Here is a 24116-nt window from a genome sequence, read left to right as displayed (position 1 = left end):
GGACCGGTGCATGTGGCCCGTACCTGGTTCTGACAATCTGTTATGTTAGCCCACAAAAATATTTTATTGCAAACAGTTTGCCAAGAACACAAGAAAAGAAGAACCGATGCCAAGAAATGTGAGCAATATCCAATGCTCCACCCAAATCAGCATATGCCTCTTATTATCACCGCCACGGAGGAGACAATGCGCAGACAGAGGAAGGAGACCCCGGCCCCAAATGTTTATGTTCCCGAAACCTCTGTTTATCTTCCTTTTAGCTCCAAAATCCTGAGATCGGGGCTGCTCACATCTGAGGGGGGAGAAGGGTCCTCGTCATAAATCTCACAGGTCTTACTGGGGGCCAAAGTCACGTCAGCCCAGTTACAAGCCCCGGCACACATGGCATTGGTAGGGATCGGCACATAACTCAGCCCAGAGATTGGGTCCAAGTACCAAGCGGGTCGCTGATCTGAATGTTTCGGCTTGTGCCAGTCCCTACTGTGATTTCTGCTCTATGTGGTTGAAAACCCCATTAATAAATGGGTACACACGAATGCCCAATGCTTTGCCTTTAATTATACATTTTCGATGATGCAGCAGCATACAACAATCCATCAGTTGTTCAGATCGCTAGAGCTTCGCGTCTTTTTCTTCTCTAGCCAGTCCAGTTTTTTCTTTTGGTGAGCGGAAAGTTGACCATAGATCCATCAATTGAATGGTCCCTCAGTAAGCAGGCACACTGTGATTGGGCAGTTGCATATCTTTTTGGGGAGCAAAGATTCAGGAGCGTTAAAATCCATCTGCCAACGAGGGAAATCCGGGAGGCCTGCATTTATGGAATGACGCCATACAAGCGAGCAAAATAACTATATGTTAATAGGCGGATCATTCAGACATTGTAGGATCTGGATGATGTTTATCTCTGCTGCTCATATATTCTCTACCATCGCCAGTAGGTTGGGGGTGGATCGTTTCTTTCTGGATTCAGGTAACTTATAGATATAACGAAAAACCTTGTGAGCGCCACTAAATGTCTCTAGTTAGACTGCTGGGACTCCTGCAGACAGGTGATAACTAGCTGATCGGTGGGGTTAGATCACTAAGACAGATAACTAGCTGATCGGTGGGGTTAGACCACTGGGACAGGTGATAACTAGCTGATCGGTGGGGTTAGACCACTGGGACAGGTGATAACTAGCTGATCGGTGGGTTAGACCACTGGGACAGGTGATAACTAGCTGATCGGTGGGGTTAGACCACTGGGACAGGTGATAACTTGCTGATCGGTGGGGTTAGACCACTGGGACAGGTGATAACTTGCTGATCGGTGGGGTTAGATCACTAAGATAACTAGCTGATCGGTGGGGTTAGACCACTGGGACAGGTGATAACTTGCTGATCGGTGGGGTTAGACCACTGGGACAGGTGATAACTTGCTGATCGGTGGGGTTAGACCAATGGGACAGGTGATAACTAGCTGATCGGTGGGGTTAGACCACTGGGACAGGTGATAACTAGCTGATCGGTGGGGTTAGAGCGCTGGGACAGGTGATAACTTGCTGATCGGTGGGGTTAGACCTCTGGGACAGGTGATAACTTGCTGATCGGTGGGGTTAGACCACTGGGACAGGTGATAACTTGCTGATCGGTGGGGTTAGACCACTGGGACAGGTGATAACTTGCTGATCGGTGGGGTTAGACCACTGGGACAGGTGATAACTAGCTGATCGGTGGGGTTAGAGCGCTGGGACACGTGATAACTAGCTGATCGGTGGGGTTAGAGCGCTGGGACAGGTGATAACTTGCTGATCGGTGGGGTTAGACCACTGGGACAGGTGATAACTAGCTGATCGGTGGGGTTAGAGCGCTGGGACAGGTGATAACTTGCTGATCGGTGGGGTTAGACCACTGGGACAGGTGATAACTAGCTGATCGGTGGGGTTAGAGCACTGGGACACGTGATAACTAGCTGATCGGTGGGGTTAGAGCGCTGGGACAGGTGATAACTTGCTGATCGGTGGGGTTAGAGCACTGGGACAGGTGATAACTTGCTGATCGGTGGGGTTAGAGCACTGGGACACGTGATAACTAGCTGATCGGTGGGGTTAGAGCACTGGGACACGTGATAACTAGCTGATCGGTGGGGTTAGAGCGCTGGGACAGGTGATAACTTGCTGATCGGTGGGGTTAGAGCACTGGGATGCCTGCGGATAGGTGATAACTTGTTTTCAATGGACAACCCCTTTAGGGCTTATAAGGGTTGCACCAAGTTGTGTTATCTTCTGTCAATTCCCTGGATTATTGGGGGTCCCAATGCTTGGATTGGACCCCCAGCGATCAATAAAGTACTACATCCTGTTGATAGGGGTATAAGTTAACTGGGTATAAATTCTTTAAATGGGTTTTCCGGGACTGTATATATTTATGACCTGTTTTTCGGAGAGGCCACCTATATATCTGTATTTGTTGGGTGTGTGTCTCAGGGCACCCACTGCGCACTGGTAATGACCCGGCCCCCGCTGATCGTAAATTCTGCAGGTAGATGATTGATATTACATATTAACAGAGAAAATGGTCAAAACCGACGCATGTTGCAGTGAAGCGGTCATTAGAAAATGCCCTATTGTGTTTTTCTGTTGTGTTCCCCCCCCCCCCCCCCCCATATCACAATATTTAAAAAAAAAAAAAAGAAATCTTTCAATTTACACACTGGGGCTTTATTAGCCTCTAAATTCCTGTTTCAGGAAATGCACATGAACATTATCCACAATGGCCAGTCCCCCCAACACTATCCTTTGTATCGAAGCATCTAATGAGTGTGTGCAAAAGTAATTGTGAAGAGGAGAAGGTGAGCTGTGACACTGTCTATTGTGGCTGGTGTGTCTTTTGTGTTATCAGCGGTTATCCTGTCTGTGATGATAATGAATTATAACATTCACCGCACTCTCTCTAGATAGGTGTCAAAATTGTATCAGTTTATTAGCCTGAATCGAATTGGGAGCGTAACAGACAGCTTAACAACGTTTCGGCTCAACCTGAGCCTTTATCACGTTTTCGCTTATTCCAGTAAAGGATAGTGTGTGAGGAGGGATAAGTCCCAGTGGTGCAGCACAAATTCTTTAAATAATGTACTGGTGTGTAGATAGATACACTATCAGAGGCTCCCTTACAGAGGGTATGGACCTTGAGAATCTAGATGGAGAGCGGCGCTCCCGCGCTGTGCTCAATGGCAGCGTGTGTCAGGTGTGTGATGATAATGAGACTCCTGAAAACTGAGTGAGGGGTTTTTTTTTAGACTCCGTCATTAGTTTTGCTCCCCGTGTGTCGCCCCCTGCTGGTGCTTATGTGAATGAGTGGGGGATAAGCCGCGCTCATGTGTTTTTTCCATGGTTTGTGTCAGGTGCCCCGGGTGCAGGGGCAGCCTGGTGGCATCCTGTGGGTGCGGCGCACACCGGGAGCCAAGTGTACAGGTTGTGCGCTATTCCCGGAAGGTATCGTGTACGTTTCCAGGCAGGCGGTGTCAGCAGTCCGGAGGATCCAGCTATTTATAGCCTCTGCTTGTTGTCTGCGGCCGTCATACCGAGCAATGCCAAGCGCTTCCTGTTTCCACTGTCCGTGACGCCGGGCGCTGATCCTCGCCCTATGGACAGTGACATCCTGTCCTCTCCAGTGCACCAGGACCACCTCCAGATGGACGGTCTTATAGAGTACTAAACTTTTTTTTTTTTGCTTTTGATTAATCTTTTCACTGCCATAACAAATATATTACATATATATGCAATGACTGGAGTGGTGGTACCACGCAGGTCCATCAATCCCTCCATTCAATTGGGGGTCCTGCTTAATTGGCAAGTCATCGCGTATCTACAGTCACCCACCACTAGAGGGCGCTTGGGACCTTATGATTGCACATGATTTTGCATTCGGTCAAAAGCAGCTCCCCCTGGTGGTTGCGGCAGAGAGCTAGCATTTAGGATGTAGCTTTGTGTTCTCTGTTGGACGCGGGGCATGGAAGGGCCCCAGGAGCCGAGTCTGCACCATACATAGCAGTTGCCAGCTGTACTCTACAGCCAGCACCTGCCTTAAAGGTGTTGTCTGGGACTTTAATGTTGGTTGCGTACCTTTAGGGTAGGTCATCGATGTCTGATTGGGGGTGCGTCCCCCGCCGATCAGGTGTTCCTGATGTTGGCGGCCAGAACTGCCCAAGTTACAGAGCAGCGCAGCGCCATCAACAGAATAGTGGCCGCGGCCGGGTACTGCACATCCACCACCTATTCCCATGAATAGGGGACGTATGTGCAGTACCTGGCCGCGGCCACTATTCTGTTGATGGCGCTGCGCTGCTCTGTAACTTGGGCAGTTTCTGCCGACAATGGGAACAGCAGGTGTCGCAAAAAGAGCAAGATCCCATCATTGCCGTTTAGCAACGCTGCTGTCGATCTCGGACAGCGGCATTTCAGTAGAACAATGGCGCAGCATGTCCATTCTGGAACCCATCACTCGTACCACTGGGACTTGTATATAGAACAAGTACCGGTAGTACAATATAGATCGCAGGATCATTTTCCCTAAAAAAAAGTAAAGGGGGTAAAAAAAGAAAAATAAGAAATAATTGTAAGTGCCTCCATAATGCCAGCTAAAAATAAGGGGGGAAAAAACATCAATTTTTTTAGGGCTTTTGAGGATGCAGAAATTTCTATCTCTGGCCATATAAAATTAATTTAGCTGTATGTGAAATTCTGGGAGGAGAAAAAAATCTGAACACCAGAATTGCTGTTTTTCGGTCCCCGCACCTCCTCTAAAGACTGCAATTAAAACGTTGTGTGCACCCCAAAATCCACAAAATCGTCCTACAGTTCACCACTCAAAGCCTTCAAACCGCTCCATAGATGGAAACATAAACCAAAAGTTATGGGTCTTAGAAAATGACGAACCCAGTTCCATAAAAAAAAAAAAAATGTTGGCATCGCCTGTAGAATCTGTCAGGATTTTTTTTTTTTTGCATAAAAATGAGTCCCCCCAAAAAAACGAAGGCAGAACTGATGATTTTGTTTTGTGTTTTCATAATTTCACCCCACTTGGCATTTTTCTCTCATCTTCCAGTACATTATATTGTAAAGTGGACGGTGTCCTACAAAACCACAACTCGTCCTAGAGATGGCTTAGCCCTCGTACGGCTGTGGGGATGGAAGAAAATAGGACGCAAAAATAAAAAAGTGTCCCTAAAGTGGCTGAAGGCTAGTCTGGTAGTGACTGGAGAGCCGGCCGGGGTTCTGCAGCTCTGCCCCGCTCGCTGTAATCGGACCTTTATAGCCAGTCTGCGCCATGACATGTTGGGTCTAATGTATGGGGCCTCCACCAATGATGCAGGAATATGATCTGTTCAGTAATGGTGGGCACCTGTCTGCCATAGATACGTTGTGGACTCGTGTGCCGCCCGGCTGTGGGGCAACTTGCTGCAGCAGAAAGCCCCCTCACTGCTCTCTTACCACCGGAAACCGAGCCCAAACCCTGAACGTGGCGCCCGGCTTCCTACATTTCCCCTGCCCCAGGGCCTCTTGGTAGATAGCAGTCTTTGCTTGTCATGTGCAGTCCCATGTAAAAAAAAAAAAAAAGTCCAGATTTTACTTGCGCTTCTTCCAGCAATACACAGCAGCCATGTAAACACATTCCTGGTAGAGAATTAAAAGGAAGTTGTAAATCATTGGGGGCGACTTCAGAGACCCTATTCGGTCACATAAATGGGGGGGCTTTTGGCCCCTCTTGTGAATAGAGCCGCAGTGGAGAGTGCAGCTCTCCGAACTTTACACATGCCTATAAGGCTGTGTGCACACGTAGCAGATTTTTCGAGTTTTTTTTTTTTTGCATTTTGTCGCTATAAAAATGCGAAAAAAACGCATGTATTATGCATCCCATCATTTAGAATGAATTCTGCACATGATGTGTTTTTTTTCCACAAAAAAAACGCATCACGGTAAAAAACGCACCATGTTCATTAATTTTGAGGATTTTTTGCGGATTTCTGACTATATTATTGCATTGGGAACCTCCGGAAAAATCAGCAATAAAAAATGCGAGAAAAACACGAGAAAAACGCATGCAGATTTCTTGCAGAAAATGTCCTGTTTTGCTCAGGAAATTTCTGCAAGAAATCCTGAACGTGTGCACATAGCCTAAGGCTGTCGGTTTGGGTGCGGAGGCTCGCGGGCGTCCTGGGCTTTGTGGTCCGTATACAGATGGATGCTGCAGGGAACGGGCCGTGTGTTGGGTATAATGGCAGCTGACGTCGCTGTAGGTCGTGGCCAGCACGGGGTGAGCACAGACTACGTTTCCATCATCCGTCTGTCGTCGTCATCAGGAGGCAGAGGTTATGCACAGATCGGCTCGTGTCGCCGTAGTCCTGGCTCGGGTTCTCGCCTCTTCTTTGTACAGATGGAGGACATCTGCTGCGAGCGGTGACACTTATCCAGGGAGCGGGGGACAGCTGGGAGCCTGGCCAGACCTTCCAGAAGCATTGTGCCCAGGCCTGTAATGATCTGCCGGCCCCTGCTAGCTCACCCAGGGCTGCGCGGCCTCTTTCTGTCTCTTTCCCACCTGTTTCTATCTGTTCCTCATCTCCATCACAAATGGATTACGTCCTGCAGCCGGTCATCGAGGCGCAGATTTACCCCCCCAGCAGACAATGGTGTATATGAGGCCGTGTTCCCATACAGAGGGTCCCAGGATGTGATCTTAAGGGGCTGGGAATATTTTCCACAATTCCTTTCTGTATGCCCCACTTGGGGGGAGGCGAGGGTCTTCCTCTAGCTCCAGATGGGCCATTCAAGGGTCTTTACCAAGCTGTAGTACAACCACAAGACCCCTTATATTAAAGCCTGGCCATATTACGCCCATGTGACTTCTCCTTCAGGATTAATTTTTCTTCTGATTTTAAGAATCCAAATGCAGAATGTTTCCCACCCTCTGCCCCCATGATAACACTTCCCGTCACTGCTCGTTTAGCCCTGGCGTCAATTGATGCGGCATAAATTCCCATCGTTAGTGCAAACTTTTGGCAACCTGCCGTTGTGAAACTACAACTCTCAGCATGCCCTGACAGCATCGATAAGGGCACAGTACTGATAACGGATCCCAGTCCTATCAGGAGCTCCAGAGCATCGGCAGCTCGGGGGTCTCCTCTGTGACCTCCATGTGTCGCCTTGGCATAAGAACTTGAATTCATGCCATCAATGGGATGTGGTGGCCATGCAGACTGCTGCCACATGAAACTACGTGGCCTAGAGAGGGTTAATTTGACATTGGTCACATGTGGCCTGACAGCAGCCATATTGCTGTGAAGTGAGACCACCTATCTGTAGGCTGTAACCATGGAGACGCATGGGAAACGTCAGACCTGTGTACACTAAACGGATACTTTTAGCAGAATTTTTTTTTTTTTTTTTTTTTTTCTTTTTCGCGGTGAAGGTTATCATTTATTGGTATGTAATGTACAATGAAAGATAATGACTTAGTTCTCACATTTTTGTCCATCTTGTCCCCTCCAGCCCGTCGCTGAGCCCATCCCAATATGCAGTTTTTGTCTGGGAACCAAGGAACACAATCGAGAAAAGAAACCAGAGGAGCTCATATCGTGCGCGGACTGCGGAAACAGCGGTAAGTCTCATCCCGGGCGGGACGTTCTTCTCGGTTGTGCCGCAATGTTTTCCCCTTTTTTTTGGTCCCACAGAATTTGATGATCTGTTCCCCTAAAAAGGGAACCTGTGAGCAAAAAAAAAATAAACTATTTGCAAGGAAAATCCCATTTTATACATTTGCAGTTGCCCAATGGGAAGAGCGGCTACAGGGAGAAAGCAAAGTTCTGTTTTCCTGGCAGCCGTCACTTCCAGTCATGGCTGTAATCAATGTGACCGCTGAGTGCTGACATCCCGCTGTATTGTATGTGTGCAGCGCGGGATGTAGGTGCTGACTGATTGCAGCCTCCCCGATGACCGGAAACAAGCAGCTGCAGGGAGGATATAACCTCTTTTTTTGCCCTGCAGGTAATACTGTTTTTGGGGACAAATTCTTTTTAATGCATCAAAATAAGTACAAGCCATCGATGTCCGATTTCCCCCCATTGTGCCCAAATTGGAAGGGAACGTGCCTTTATAGCAACCCTTCCGCATGTTGCAGGCGGACTAGCCTCCTCTAATGACAGCACTTTGCAGACCAGCTGCAGCGATCTCTAATATTTGCTCAGTATTTCGAAGCCTTAAGTGAATATTCATACAGAATTTTTTTTTTTTTTTTTTTAAATGCTGACTTTGAAGCGGATCTTTAGGAAACCTTTTGTGTGAAAGTCTTCCAAGTGTCTCTATGGTGCAATAGTCTAATTGTGCCACCAGGTGGCTCTGTAATCCAGGATATCAGGTGTCACTTTACTAAGCTGCTGGAAAGAGACTTTATAGCCTTCCAGGGAAAAAGGAGAATTGTTTAACCCCTCGTAGTATCTCGAATTGCAAGGTGATGATTGGAGCAGTAGGTTAGAGGGGGGTGTTCAGTATTTCACAATTCGCTTGAGTGGCAAACTGAGTCAGTTTGTTATACTCCAGATTTTTGGTGTAAATTGTTTTAATTCCCCACAAAGTGTGCATATTCCTGAAATTTAGAGGGGATCCTACCTCCGGGCCCCTCCGGCAAGTGTAAATACAAAGGGCCAGCAGGACGGATTGAGCGCTGCTTTAGGTGGCTGGGGCGCGGCGCCGGTCCCCGAGGTCAGACCCCTCTGATGATACCATTACGGAATGTTTTACACCATCGTTTTAGGAGATGACGGGTCTATCCTTGGAATGACCGACTGTGGCATTCTGACTATCTCCCAGGCTGACTTTTTTCTTTTCACTCTTCTTAGGTCACCCGTCCTGTCTCAAGTTCTCTCCTGAGCTTACAATACGTGTTAAAGCCCTGCGCTGGCAGTGTATTGAATGCAAGACCTGCAGTTCGTGCCGCGACCAGGGCAAAAATGCTGTAAGTCCTTCCATGGTGCTAATACGAGCAATACTATACAGGCCCAGTTAACGTTACTTTTGTGGATCTGTGACTCCGGTACCACAAGCACCAGCATGCATTGGTATGATCCATAAGGTGGTATTCTGATTTATTTTATTTTTTTTTCTTCATTTTTCTTTGTATACTCTTCATAGGACAATATGCTATTCTGTGACTCGTGTGACCGAGGCTTTCACATGGAGTGCTGTGAGCCGCCTCTTACAAGAATGCCGAAAGGTAAGGATCCCCTTCAGGGATGAACCTGCAGTTGTACCTTCCATAAAGGGACCCAAAGACCCCTCTGCCGCACAAATACGGACCTTTAAAGGGCTTCTCCACTGCTTGGACATCCCCTTTCTTATATGACCGTCCCCCCAAGTAACATTTAAGCCTATACTCGCTGTTCCAGCAATGTCGGTACCAGGTCATGTGAGCACTGCAGCCAGTCAGCGGCCCCTGATTGACTGCAGCGGTGTTGAAACATAACTAGACAGGGAGCCAGTGGGGGAGGAGATTATAAGCTTTTCTTACTTTTCTCCGGGGTCTCGGACATTGAATAAAAAGTTTTCATATAGTGCACTGCCCGTTTCTATATGCAATCATATGTCATGCTGGCGTCTGTTCTTCTGTCGCAGGCATGTGGATATGTCAGATCTGTCGACCTCGGAAGAAAGGTAGGAAGTTACTTCATAAGAAGGCCGCACAGATTCGGAGGCGTTACACTAACCCCATCGGGCGCCCTAAGAATCGATTAAAGAAGCAGAGTGCAACGTAAGTGTCCTCCGCCCGCAGACATCAGGACGGATCTTCTCGGACCATTGGAAATGTCGTTGACCTGTTAATTTGCGTTGTAGGACTAAAGTCCCCTTCGGAAAAGGCCGTGGCGGAAAAGGCAGAGGAAGGAAGCGCAAGTTGTCATTGTGTACGTCCTCGTCGTCCGAAGATGACTGCCGGGGCTCGGGGCGGTCGCATGGCTTCGGCTCGTCCGTACCCTTCAACAAAAAGACAAAAGGTCTTATCGATGGGCTGACCAAGTTCTTCACCCCCTCTCCTGATGGCCGCAAGGCACGGGCAGAGGCATTGGACTACTCCTTACAGCGTTCACGCAAAAGAGGACCCCGGAAATCGGGGCAGGCAGATTGGGGTGAGGCGGAAGGCTGGTGGGGGTCGTAATAAAGAATACGTGATTGTATATGGTCTGCAGCCTCAGACACTTGGTTTCTTACGCGGAGCCTTGTCTTCATTACTTCCAGACAATCATGACGACGGGGACGACCATCTGGGAATGATCTCGGACAAAGAAATTGAGCTGTTTGAAGACATCCAGCAGCAGGCACTGGAGGTAGGGGTTTTGGGGTGTCCGGTCTTCTGCGTGGCCCACATGACTTTGTATGCTTTCTATCATGACTTCCCAGTGTTGCTGGTCATCAGGAGCAACATGCACAATACACATGTCTGCCGAACTATGGTGACCGCTCTCTCCAGACTCGTACACCGAAACACTCCTCTTACGGCTGCGTATCTGAGGACAAAAACCAGACATGCCAGATCCTTAACACCCCTGACATCATCTGTCTGGGCGAGAGCCCGGCGGAGGCCCCAATACCTACACTGTCGGCCGATTCCACCGACGTTAGTCACAACTGCAGCCTGTAATGGCCAGGAGATCTCGGCGGTGCTGCTATCAGTCATTTGGGACTATATATGAAATGTCTACATGGCAGGTAGTTAAAATGTTAAATGTCCCAGCGCCAAGGTCAGACAATGACTCCGACGTGCAGGTCTGGTGGCCGGCAGGTTGCATGACACTTGCATCATGCTTTCCTTGCACAGATCAGCAGGTTGTTTTTTTTCTTTTTAAATAATTTCTGGACTGCTTGCCTAAGTCCCCAGTGTCACGCTGTCGGCTTTACCGGTAGCGGGCTCTGGGTCACTGTCCTGGTCTGCAGCTGGTTAACTGAAGCGTCCCTGCGGCTGATCCCAGCTGTGACTGTACCCACAGGAGGCCTCAGTGCTGCTGTCACCTAGGCACGGCCTGCACTGGGAGGGAGCAGGGAGGAGAGCGCCCAGGGGAAGGAGAGACAAACAAGTGCACGGAGCAGAGCACTAAAAAAGGGAGGGCAGTGACGGCACCTCAGGTGCCCCCGACCCACGTAGCTCACAAGTATGTGCAAGCAGCTGTATTGGAGTCCTGGGACCACGCTGACCCTGGGCATTCAGCTGGAGGAAGGTTTGGGCAAAGAAGTCACAACCCAGTCTGCCATCGCTCAGGTTAGTGAAGTCTTTTCACGTTCTGCCCTGCTGGTAGCAAAGTACATGACGTGGCATGTCAGATCCATCGCTGCAGTTTTAGCTGTGACTTTTCCTAACTCCCACAGTGTCTCCTTCAGAGGGGAGACGACTTTACTGAAAATAGTTTTTCTATTTCTAGGTACCTGTAACACTTCCTTAGTGCCTTGAGCTTTCCTTTGGTCTCTGACTTTCTTTTCCTCGTTTTTGTTTTTGCAGAGAGTTGGTGTCAGCGGACCCCCGGACCCTCCGGTTCGTTGCCCATCAGTGATAGAATTTGGAAAATATGAAATTCAGACGTGGTACTCGTCTCCGTACCCACAGGAGTACACAAGGTGGGTGCAGCTCAGCCAGTTATAAGTATTGGTGACGGCACCCCAGGCGTGAGAGAGGAATTATACTAAAACAATAATATACCGTATATGATTTTATTAATTAATGTTTGTAGATGTGTGTGTATAATTGTATTTTATCCAGACACATTATATTCTCACTTGCTGTTGTATTATTACCACTCGCTTCCAACACTTTTTCAGGCTTCCCAAGTTGTACCTATGTGAATTTTGCCTCCGTTACATGAAAAGTCAAACCATGCTACAGCAGCACAAGAAAAAATGTGGCTGGTTCCATCCGCCGGCCAACGAAATCTACCGCAAGGACAGCCTCTCCGTCTTTGAGGTAACCAGCGCCGTACAATTGCAATACCGCTCGCGCTCTTCATGGCGGTTCTTTTGTGCCGCCATATTGTTTTTTTGTTTTTTTCCGCAGCCATGACAGGTATTTTTGGGGTTAGCTATGTAATTGCATTTCTTTATTTCTGACTTTAGGTGGACGGGAAAGTGAGTACGATCTACTGCCAAAATCTCTGCCTTCTGGCCAAGCTCTTCCTGGACCACAAGACCCTGTATTATGACGTGGAGCCCTTCCTCTTCTACGTGCTAACGCAGAATGATGCTAAGGGATGTCATCTGGTTGGATATTTCTCCAAGGTGAGTTGGATGCTGGCAGCTAAGCTCTTCTTTTTTTTTTCTGGAGTCTTGGCGCTCCGACTGCTGATTGGTAAAAGTAGGTTACACAAGATTGTAGCTCGTGTGCGGGGACAATATGGCTGTGTCACTGTGACCTCCACACGTTGTGCTGCAGACCGCACCTGCATCCGTGCCGCCTGATTTGGAGCCCATGTAGGAGATCACTGGTGATAAATATCCACGTGTCCGCTATTGTTCTATGGAAACGTGGAATTTCCGGATGGAGATTACCAGATTTGTCTTATGTTTTGTGTTCAAGTTTGCTCCTCAAAAAAGGCATTTCCAACTTTCTATTACTGCTAAAGTGTCACCGTCAGAATGGAGAGTGCAGTTCAATGTCCACAGGCTGCGACCTTACAGACAGCAGAGCAGGGGATGTCATTTGGCACAACGAGGTCTCTGCACTTTGTGCCTGAGCCCTTCACCTGTAGGATACGTGGATGGAAGGAATTCTACGCGATATGCCTCCGTGTAGTCATATAGTGGCAGATGTCGCTCGGTGTCCCCCTTTTTTGGAGGTCGCTCGGTGTCCCCCTTTTTTGGAGGTCGCTCGGTGTCCCCCTTTTTTGGAGGTCGCTCGGTGTCCCCCTTTTTTGGAGGTCGCTCGGTGTCCCCCTTTTTTGGAGGTCGCTCGGTGTCCCCCCTTTTTTTTGGAGTTCGCTCGGTGTCCCCCCTTTTTTTTTTTTTTTTTTTTTTGGGAGTTCGCTCGGTGTCCCCCTTTTTTTGGAGTTCGCTCGGTGTCCCCCTTTTTTTGGGGAGGTCGCTCGGTGTCCCCCTTTTTTTGGAGGTCGCTCGGCGTTCCCCCTTTAGTACATTTTTTTTGTTGCTGATGGTCTGTGTAGTCTCGTATTGGTGAATGTCGCATAGGGCAGCCCTTGTAATGTATAGATATACTATTATTTTTTCTTCTCTCCTGTTTCCTTCTATATAGGAAAGTGCTGTGTTTTCTACCATGTTATACCTTTCACGAGAAGGTGTGTGGTAAAGCTTACCGCCCCATCCTAGGCCAACCATACACTCTTATTGGCCTCCAATGTGCACTGAGCCTACGGCCTTGTTCAGACGTCCGTGTTTTTCATTTATGGAGCATGGAACCATTATTGTTTACACGGGTGTTCACATGTCTGATTTATTTACCGGTATTTATTTTTTAAATTTTTTAAAGACCTATCCACTTTTGACCTGAGTGATGGATCAAACGTGCCAATACATCTCTAGTTTGAGAAATCTCCCTTCAGTTTTACCCCAAATTATAGAAAAAAAACCCACAATCCTATAGGTATCTTGTTGCATTAAGTTTTAAGGCTTTTTCTTGGGCGAACACCTCGATGACACATACATAGTACAGTACTAGTGGCTGATCGCTCCGTCTGTATAGCTGCGTTCTGCATCGTGGGAGCTTTTCTTTCTGGTCCTGATTGCCAGGAATCGGAGACCCGGGATCAGTCATTAAGAAAATGTTGCATGTACAGGTCATTTAGTGCTTAGCTTTGGAAGACCCCTGTTGATTTCTAGTCTTACAATATTCATCCCCCCCGAGTATATATGATATTACTGACGTACTCCTTCAGGCCCCGCGGTGGAGTTTCCTGCGAGTGCTGATGACACAGGCTTGCAATTGTCTGAACATTAATAGTGTGTAGAATGGCGTATCTCGTCTGTTACCACTCAGGGGGCAGGATCACACTGTGGATGATGTTTGGGGTCTTGTGAGCCTGAAATTTTACAGGATGATCCCGGACGTTGATGCAAAGCTACAAAGGTCCTTCCTGTGCTGTCGTAGCTCCATGATCAGACTGTTCATTAGGAAAGTGTTCCTTCCCTTTTAGAAGGTTCTTTTAGGAATCGGCCATCACCCCTTTAGGTTAATCGGGGCTCCTTATTTCTGGATAAGGAGATGAGCTGCGCCAATTATCACATCTCCAGATGAGGGGCACATCAATCTGCAGATACAGACCACCTGTCTAATGCATTTGCACCGGCGTGTGCGTCCCGGGACTTCTCTGTAGTTGTCATGTCATGGACGCCACTGTACATATTGATGCAGGAGACCCTCCTCTCCTCTGCACCCCGACCCCATGAAGTCATCTCTGCCTGTTTTCTTTCATGTATGTTAGTGCTCGGCGCACAGTCACAGCAGATAGGAGTCCTGCTTTACTACTGTGTATGACCATCGCCTTTCCTATGGGGGGACATGCATTTTTTGGCGGTGTCCTGATCGGCTGGGTGGTTGTCTGCTTTAACCTCGCTTTGTCTCTTGGTTTCTTCTCAGGAGAAGCACTGCCAGCAAAAGTACAACGTGTCCTGCATCATGATCCTTCCCCAATACCAGAGAAAAGGATACGGCCGCTTCCTCATAGACTTCAGTAAGGAGCAGAAGTCACACTGGCCTGTCCGAAATCTGAGACACGCGCACGGCAGGCTCTCTACTTTCCGCTGCAGCTGCTTCTTCCTCATTAATGTCTCGTCTTTCTTGATTGCCCCCTTAAGGTTACCTTTTGTCTAAACGAGAAGGCCAAGCAGGGTCTCCAGAGAAGCCCCTGTCCGATCTCGGCCGCCTGTCATACATGGCTTATTGGAAGAGCGTAGTGCTGGAGTGTCTGCACCACAATCGTGAGCGGCAGCTGAGCATCAGCAAACTCACCAAACTGACTGGCATCTGTCCTCAGGACATTGCGGCCACCCTGCACCAGTTACACATGATTGAATTGCGAGTGGACCAGTAAGATATACCTATATATGTATTTTTTTTTTTCTTCTCCCCATCTTGATCGATGTGCGTACATAATATATACCCTTTATGTCTGGATAGCTTCGTGCTGGTGCGACGAGAGCAGCAGATCCAGACGCACATGAGCAGACTACAGTCCCGGCCTCGGCAAGTGGAGGTAGACCCCGAAGCTCTGAGGTGGACCCCCGTCATTGTCAGCAACTCTGTCGTTTCTGACGGCGATGTGGAGTCCGAGGAAGATGAAGATGAGACCAGAAGACAGCCAATCAATGACAGCATGGTAAGTATCCAAGGTGAACGGGATCACCTTCTTGACGGACAGTCCTGTATGGGACCGCTCGATTTAGCTGGGTTCATAGGAAAAATAGAAAGCAAAAAAGAAATGAAATAAATACCTCTGCAGCCAGTTACTGTCTTGTACGACACTAGAATGATTGATTGTCTGCAGCAGTCACTTGGGTGTAGGGTAAGAAATGATGAAGGATTCAGCAGGTAATTTTTATTTATTTTTTTATTATTTTATATTAACCCCTTTAAAACATCATTATTATCATGGACATTGGCCTTAGAATATGCAAGCAGTGTCCGGTCCGCGGGGACATGACTTTCGACTCTTGTCATTTACTAGCCATGGCTCCGTACATTTTGTGGTCACCCCGCCTGGTATTGCAGATCACTCCCAAGCTAAATTGTATAGAGCAGGGCTTTTCCCAAGGGGCCACATGAGAGACCATGACTGCTGTGGAAGGCCGAACCAATAGCTTGAAATTAATTCTACTCAATATTATTTGTATCCCTATATACAGCATGAGCCCCACACAGCCTCAGTATATACAGCATGAGCCCCACACAGCCTCCCTATATACAGCATGAGCCCTACACAGCCTCCCTATATACTGCATGAGCCCCACACAGCCTCCCTATATACTGCATGAGCCCCACACAGCCTCCCTATATACTGCATGAGCCCTACACAGCCTCCCTATATACTGCATGAGCCCCACACAGCCTCCCTATATACTGCATGAGCCCCACACAGCCTCCCTATATACTGCATGAGCCCTACACAGCCTCCCTATATACAGCATGAGCCCCACACAGCCTCCCTATATACAGCATGAGCCCCACACAGCCTCCCTATATACAGCATGAGCCCCAAACAGCCTCCCTATATACAGCATGAGCCCCACACAGCCTTCCTATATACAGCATGAGCCCCACACAGCCTCCCTATATACAGCATGAACCCCACACAGCCTCCCTATATACAGCATGAACCCCACATAGCCTCCCTATATACAGCATGAGCCCCACACAGCCTCCTCATATACAGCATGAGCCCCACACAGCCTCCCTATATACTACATGTACCCCACATAGCCTCCCTATATACTGCATGAGCCCTACACAGCCTCCCTATATACTGCATGAGCCCTACACAGCCTCCCTATATACTGCATGAGCCCCACACAGCCTCCCTATATACTGCATGAGCCCCACACAGCCTCCCTATATACAGCATGAGCCCCACACAGCCTCCCTATATACAGCATGAGCCCCACACAGCCTCCCTATATACAGCATGAACCCCACACACCCTCCCTATATACAGCATGAGCCCTACACAGCCTCCCTATATACTGCATGAGCCCCACACAGCCTCCCTATATACTGCATGAGCCCCACACAGCCTCCCTATATACAGCATGAACCCCACACAGCCTCCCTATATACAGCATGAGCCCCACACAGCCTCCCTATATACTGCATGAGCCCTACACAGCCTCCCTATATACAGCATGAACCCCACACACCCTCCCTATATACAGCATGAGCCCTACACAGCCTCCCTATATACTGCATGAGCCCCACACAGCCTCCCTATATACAGCATGAGCCCCACACAGCCTCCCTATATACTGCATGAGCCCTACACAGCCTCCCTATATACAGCATGAACCCCACACAGCCTCCCTATATACTGCATGAGCCCCACACAGCCTCCCTATATACAGCATGAGCCCCACACAGCCTCCCTATATACTGCATGAGCCCTACACAGCCTCCCTATATACAGCATGAGCCCCACACAGCCTCCCTATATACTGCATGAGCCCTACACAGCCTCCCTATATACTGCATGAGCCCTACACAGCCTCCCTATATACAGCATGAGCCCCACACAGCCTCCCTATATACAGCATGAGCCCCACACAGCCTCCCTATATACTGCATGAGCCCCACACAGCCTCCCTATATACTGCATGAGCCCTACACAGCCTCCCTATATACTGCATGAGCCCCACACAGCCTCCCTATATACAGCATGAGCCCCACACAGCCTCCCTATATACAGCATGAGCCCCAAACAGCCTCCCTATATACAGCATGAGCCCCACACAGCCTCCTCATATACAGCATGAGCCCTACACAGCCTCCCTATATACTGCATGAGCCGCACACAGCCTCCCTATATACAGCATGAGCCCCACAAAGCCTCCCTATATACTGCATGAGCCCCACACAGCCTCCCTATATACTGCATGAGGCCCCCATAGCCTCCCTATGTGCAGCATGACACCTGCATAGAATCCCCATGTGCTGCACGTCACCTCCATAGAATCCCCATGTGCTGCACGTCGCCCCCATAGAATCCCCATGTGCTGCACGTCGCCCCCATAGAATCCCCATGTGCTGCACTTCGCCCCCATAGAATCCCCATGTGCTGCACGTCGCCCCCATAGAATCCCCATGTGCTGCACGTCGCCCCCATAGAATCCCCATGTGCTGCACGTCGCCCCCATAGAATCCCCATGTGCTGCACGTCGCCCCCATAGAATCCCCATGTGCTGCACGTCGCCCCCATAGAATCCCCATGTGCTGCACGTCGCCCCCATAGAATCCCCATGTGCTGCACGTCGCCCCCATAGAATCCCCATGTGCTGCACGTCGCCCCCATAGAATCCCCATGTGCTGCACGTCGCCCCCATAGAATCCCCATGTGCTGCACGTCGCCCCCATAGAATCCCCATGTGCTGCACGTCGCCCCCATAGAATCCCCATGTGCTGCACGTCGCCCCCATAGAATCCCCATGTGCTGCACGTCGCCCCCATAGAATCCCCATGTGCTGCACGTCGCCCCCATAGAATCCCCATGTGCCGCACGTCGCCCCCATAGAATCCCCATGTGCCGCACGTCGCCCCCATAGAATCCCCATGTGCCGCACGTCGCCCCCATAGAATCCCCATGCGCCGCACGTCGCCCCCATAGAATCCCCATGCGCCGCACGTCGCCCCCATAGAATCCCCATGCGCCGCACGTCGCCCCCATAGAATCCTCATGTGCCGCGTGTCGCCCCCATAGAATCCCCATGCGTTGCATGTCATCCCCATAGAATCCCCATGTTCATACACATAAAAAAAACAAAAACACATACTCACCTCAGTCCCATTCCCCAGCGCTCTGCTTCTGTTGCTGACTCTCCGGTGCGCTGACTCTCCGGTGCGCTGACTCTCCGGTGGTACACAGCTGTTGTGATGACATGACGTCATCGTGTTGGCTGTTTCACACGCTGATTGGTTGAGGAAGTGGCCCCTCCCCCACCAGTGCTGACGGCGCCTAGGGAGACAGCGAGCAAGTGGGCACAGTGCGGCCCGCGGACCTCTGGTTTCCAGCCCCACGACTGTCTCGGTCCACGGGCCAGACTGAGACAACCAGAGGGTCGGATGTGGCCCGCGGGCCGTACTTTGCCCAGGTCTGGTATAGAGCCTTGTCTGGTGAATAATGGAGATGCATGGAAGTCCACACCCCACCATCCAATACATGTAACCTATCCAGGGCAGGCCAGTAATATTAGACCCCTGGAAACGTCATATGTAGCTGTACTTGCGTCCCTTACGTGTGAGCTATAAACCTGTTGTTTTCTCCCCAGCAGCCAGTGTTAAGAAGCATGACCCTGGAGTTCAAAGAAAGGGACACGTGTTATGTTCTGGAGAAGAAGAGTCCGGCAGCTTGTCCCGTTAGTCCAGCATCTCCAGAGCCCCGTTTCCCACATCCTTGTCAATTCCAAGACTTAATATGCAGCTTGCCTGTTAACACTCGGCCAACAGGACGGGGGCGGCGAGGAAGGCGTGGAAGGAGGGGTCGAGCGCCCTGCTCCGCTTCCAACCGGAGCGCTGACCTGTTGCGATTACTGGCAAGAGAAGTCCCCGGACCTCCTAAACGTACCGGAGTACGCGGGCGCTCTGGCTCTCGCAGGGGGCGGCTGAAAAGACTGGCAGACTCGGTGCTGCGGAGGGACTTCCTGGAACATCAGCAAAGGCTATCCCAGCGCTATGAGACCGAGCGTCCTCAGCTGAGACGGTTTAGCGAGAGCAGCGAGGATGAGGAGGACGAGGAGGAGGAGAACCACAGCCTGCGATCAGACTCCCCACCGATCCTAACAAAGCCCATGTTGAAACGGAAGGTGAGAAGACATTTGCTGCGTTGGTGCATGTTCTCAGATTCGTTCTCTTGGTAGCTAATGGGGGTAATGTAGGAAAACCCTTACGATCAGCCACACTTAATATTTTATATTTTGTTCTACCCATTTTCTCCTTCCAGAAACCTGGACCTCATAGAAAAAGACGTGTGCGGAGGCGCAAGCACCATCACAACAGCAGCGTGGTTACAGAAACCATCTCTGAGACCACCCAGGTTCTGGATGAACCATTTGATGACTCTGACTCGGAGCGTCCGATGCCAACACTGGAGCCTGAAGAAGAAAGCAAAGGCCGTCGTGCCAGCTTACCACCGGATTACTTCTCCTACCTCCCCCCACACCCATTTCTAAGACGAAGCCGCCAATTAGGCAAAACCAGATCAAGCAGTCAACAGCTTCAAGGTCAGTTTTCAACATCTAGTTTGTGTCAGATGTTACATTTTACAGTGTTACGTGGAAAATCGAATACCATTGTATGGCAATTGTCATTCCAGTGTCGTCATCAGTACCACCACCTCCTGCAAACCTGAGACCCTCAGAGGAAGCAGTCGCAGTTCCGGATCCTAATCCTCCACCTCCTGTAAAGAAGAAAGGGTGGCCGAAGGGCAAGAGCAGAAAACCTCTTCACTGGAAAAAGCGACCTGGACGCAAACCAGGTTTTAAGCTGAAGCGAGATCCCCCTCCAGAACCAGCGCCTACTCCTCCTGCTCCTTCAAGACCAGGGCGCAAGCCCAGGGTTAGGGAGGAACCACCACCGCTTCCTGCAGAGGAGAAGGTCCCTGAGGTAAAGGAACCTGAAGAGGAGGTTGAGGCAGCGGTGGTAGATACAAAAGCTAATGAAGAAGAGGAGACAGCCATTGCTACCGTGCCGCCAGCATCACCTTCGGAAAGCAGCAGCAGTACCAGCAGCAGTGAGGTTTCCTCCCGTGAACCTGAAACCCATCCAGCGTCTCCAGAACCCCAGAGGCAGCCTGTGGAAGAACTCCAACCTATCCCTGAGGAAGCAGAGCCAGAAGAGGAGGATGAAGAGAGGGCGACTAACGAAAAAGAGGCCGTAGCAGTCCCAGCATCTAACCAGCAAGAAGACCATGATGCAGATGATGAGGATGAAGGAGTAAAAGAGGCAGATGAAAGGGAACCGCTACAACAGGACCCTGTGAACGAGGAAGCGGAGCAACAAGAGACGAGCTTAGGAAGTAGCGAAGAAGAAGACAAGGCTGATGGTGAACAGGAAACAAGCGACGGAAACGATCAGCCGCCTTGTCTTGAAGAAGAAAACAGCCCAGAAAAGGTAGAGGAGGAACCCAAAGAGGAGGAGGAAGACGAAGAAGAGGAAGAGGAAGAGGAAGGTGAAGAAGAAATCCCTCACACAGAACTTGATTTAGAGACTGTACAAGCAGTGCAATCATTGACCCAGGAAGAAGGGAGCGAGCGGGATGATGGGGCCTATGGGGATTGTGAGGATGAGACCCTGACAGCTTGCCAGACTTTGCAGAGTTTTACGGCGGCAGAGGACGACCCGCAGCTGGGTTTGTCAGATGAGTGCCATCCCTCTGCTCACGACAGCCCAATCTCCTCTGTTCACTCTCACCCTAGTCAGTCAGTGCGGTCAGCAAGCAGCCCGAGTGTGCCTCCAGCTCTGGAGAATAATGGGACAGGCGGGTACCCTCAAATCAGCCCAGACGCGGGCTCCCTCTCTGCCCCATCTATGCAGAATCTGGAAACGACTAGTCCAATGATGGATGTGCCCTCGGTGTCGGACCATTCGCAGCAAGTGGTGGACAGCGGCTTTAGCGACTTGGGCAGCATTGAGAGCACAACTGAAAACTATGAAAATCCCAGCAGTTATGACTCCAGCATGGGGGGTGGCAGCATTTCCTCGCAAAGCAGCTGTTCCTATGCCAATGGGGGAAACGGCAGCGGAGCTGGCGGGCTGCCCTCCTCTGCCAGCTTGGCACAGAATGGTTGTGCCGTGAGCCAGCAAATGGCTGGAATGGCAAGCATGTTACAGACAACCCAGGCTTGTAGCATAAAATCTCCGCAGAGTTGTGCCTCCGAACGTCCTCCCAGCAGCAGCGGTAACAACCAGCCGCCACCACCTCCCCCTCCACCGCCGCCATTACCCCCACAGCAGCCACAGCCGCCACCACAGCAGCAGCCCCCGATGTCACAGTGCAGCATGAACAACAGCTTTGGCCCCTCACCCATGATCATGGAGATACCGGACCAGAGCAACGGCGGCAATCTCAGCATCTACCCAGGGGATTTTGGGGCCGGCGGCTACTCCCAGCCCTCGGCCACTTTCAGCCTGGCAAAGTTGCAGCAGCTTACCAACACTATCATGGACACTCATCCTATGCCTTACAGCCACGCTCAGGCCGTCACCTCCTATGCAAACAGCGTGTCCCTTTCAAATCCGGGCTTGTCCCAGCTCACGTCTTCACACCCGTTGGCGGGGACACCCCAAGCACAAGCCACCATGACCCCACCTCCTGCTATGAACCTACTTCCGTGTAATATGTCAGCGGGCAACCTTGGCATCTCCCATAGCCAGCGTATCCAGAGTCAAATGCCCGTCAAGGGGCACATCTCCATCCGCTCCAAATCTGCGCCTCTCCCTGCTGCACCATCCCCTCACCAGCAGCAGTTGTATGGGCGCAGCACGCCAGGTATGCAGCCCGCTACCCGAGCACTCGCCGTCCAGCGGAGCATGAACATGGGAGTCAATCTTATGCCCACCTCACCGTATAATGTCAACACCATGAACCCTTTGAATGCCATGGGTGGCTACCGCATGTCCCAACCTATGGTCAACAGTTCTTATCACAGCAATGCGGCCTATATGAACCAGACAACACAATACCCCATGCAAGTTGGCATGGGCATGATGGGTGCCCAGGCCTATACCCAACAACCTATGCAGCCGAACCCCCATGGAAATATGATGTACACACCTCCTCCTCACCACTCCTATATGAATTCCCCTCCCGTCCCGAAACAAACTCTCAACTCCCCCTATATGAGGAGATGAGGGGGGCACCGGATCCACCCAAAAAGATGCCCTCCTGCCCCTCGTCTTCTTGCAGACTATAAATACGGCCTTTTATACTGACAGGACTTTTATCCCCCTGTTCCTTATATCCCTTTGCTGTAGATTTAATATTATGTTTTTTTTGGTTTTTTTATTATTATTTTATTTCCAACCCTTGCAAAAAATATATATATAATTTTCCTATTTTTTTTTTTTTTTCTGTAGAAAGAATATTTTTTTTTTTTTTTTCCTCAATTTCTTTCACTCTCCAGTTTATACGAAAGCGTCGGTGGATTTATTTTATTTGAAGCCCTTCATTTTTTTTTTTTTTTTTTTTTTTTTTTTAAAGAAAAAAAAATCTAAAAAACTACAGACAAAAAACAGTTTTAGCGGGAAAAAAAATCGCACGGAAATAGGAAGTTTGACAAATCTCATTTTTAGAAATCAAGTTTAAAAGAAAAAAAAAATAGAAAGACAAAAAAAAAAAAATGTAACCCTGTAGCCTTATTCCGCTGTGGGCTTTTCACTGAGCCGCGGCAACTGTACACATTAACCGTGCGTCCGCTGCATTTTTTTTTTTATTTTTTTTTTTTTGGCTCATTGTTTCCAATTTTTAGGATGGGGTTTGAAGGGAGAAAACACTTAAAAATGGCTCTTAGGTGTGGCAGAGGGGCATTAAGCACATACATAGAGGTAGCCAAAATACGGGCTATGGTATATAGCAAAAGGAGCGGTTATACGCGTATTATTATGGTCTCTTTTGCTATACTATAGCTTGTGGGAGAGGTAGTCCTCCGCCATCTTAATCCCCCTCTGCTGTATACTACTTGGACTCGATTACCTTCCGTTTATAATAAGCACTTATTGCCGCATAAGAAAACTTTGTCTTCTGTCTCGAGAAGTTGGCATTTGTCCACCAGAATTACCGCCTTTGTCGCCTTTCCCCCCTCGTCTCTTCACGAAGAGTGCCCATCTTTTATCCCAGTATAAAATTCTTAATATATTTTTATTTATAGCCGTCGGAGCTCCTTTACATTTTCTTAACATCCGTTTGGCAAATAAAAAAATTCTGGCTCCCTGCAGTCACCACTAGGTGGAGCTAACATCCTATGTATAAAGTAAGCTCACAGGCTCCCTCTGGTGGTAACTGCTGGTAGTGCCAAGTATTTGACATTTTATATCTATGCAGGAGTTGTTGTTTTTTGGAGTTCTAGATCAGAAAAATGAAGTTCTCAACTGCTAGAAAAAAAAAAAAAGTATTTTAAGAATTTTGCATCGGTTTAGGGAGGGGGGAATTCACTGTAAAGTGTGTGACAGTTCCTAGATCCATAATTAATCTCTGTGATACTGTGTAAGTCTGTACATGCACGCCCTTGTGCAAAGTGGTGGAAGTCGAATCACTACAGCGAGAGAAACCTAGTTAAATGGCAGAAAATTATTTTTTAATATTTTTATATTTGTGACTTTTTGTTTCTGTTTCGTCGCATAGACGAGAGACCCTATGTATATATTGTGATTATATATCGTCGCTGTCCTCTCCAGCCGGA

General features: G+C 49.3%; 1 protein-coding gene across 2 annotated transcripts in view; it reads left to right on the top strand.

Annotated features, from left to right (window-relative positions):
- Positions 1–22902, top strand: part of KAT6A (lysine acetyltransferase 6A) — a 33409-nt gene extending 10507 nt beyond the window's left edge. The window contains exons 3-17 of one of the 2 annotated variants that reach the window (XM_077262214.1): positions 7527–7635; positions 8873–8988; positions 9165–9246; positions 9645–9780; positions 9864–10153; positions 10263–10351; positions 11518–11633; positions 11835–11976; positions 12126–12287; positions 14599–14692; positions 14817–15048; positions 15139–15337; positions 18993–19523; positions 19661–19940; positions 20033–22902. In XM_077262214.1, coding sequence (XP_077118329.1) covers positions 7527–7635; positions 8873–8988; positions 9165–9246; positions 9645–9780; positions 9864–10153; positions 10263–10351; positions 11518–11633; positions 11835–11976; positions 12126–12287; positions 14599–14692; positions 14817–15048; positions 15139–15337; positions 18993–19523; positions 19661–19940; positions 20033–22569 — 5115 coding nt within the window. In that variant the 3' untranslated portion in view covers positions 22570–22902. Of the gene's footprint in view, positions 1–7526; positions 7636–8872; positions 8989–9164; positions 9247–9644; positions 9781–9863; positions 10154–10262; positions 10352–11517; positions 11634–11834; positions 11977–12125; positions 12288–14598; positions 14693–14816; positions 15049–15138; positions 15338–18989; positions 19524–19660; positions 19941–20032 lie in introns of both variants that reach the window. The other variant, XM_077262213.1, reaches the window with a different exon arrangement.
- The last annotated feature ends 1214 nt before the right edge of the window (positions 22903–24116 follow it).

This window comes from Ranitomeya variabilis, chromosome 5 (assembly GCF_051348905.1).
Source record: "Ranitomeya variabilis isolate aRanVar5 chromosome 5, aRanVar5.hap1, whole genome shotgun sequence".
In the NCBI taxonomy this organism is placed as follows: domain Eukaryota; kingdom Metazoa; phylum Chordata; class Amphibia; order Anura; family Dendrobatidae; genus Ranitomeya; species Ranitomeya variabilis.
Note: the sequence above shows the minus strand (reverse complement) of the source record. Positions and strands in the feature narration are given on the sequence as shown.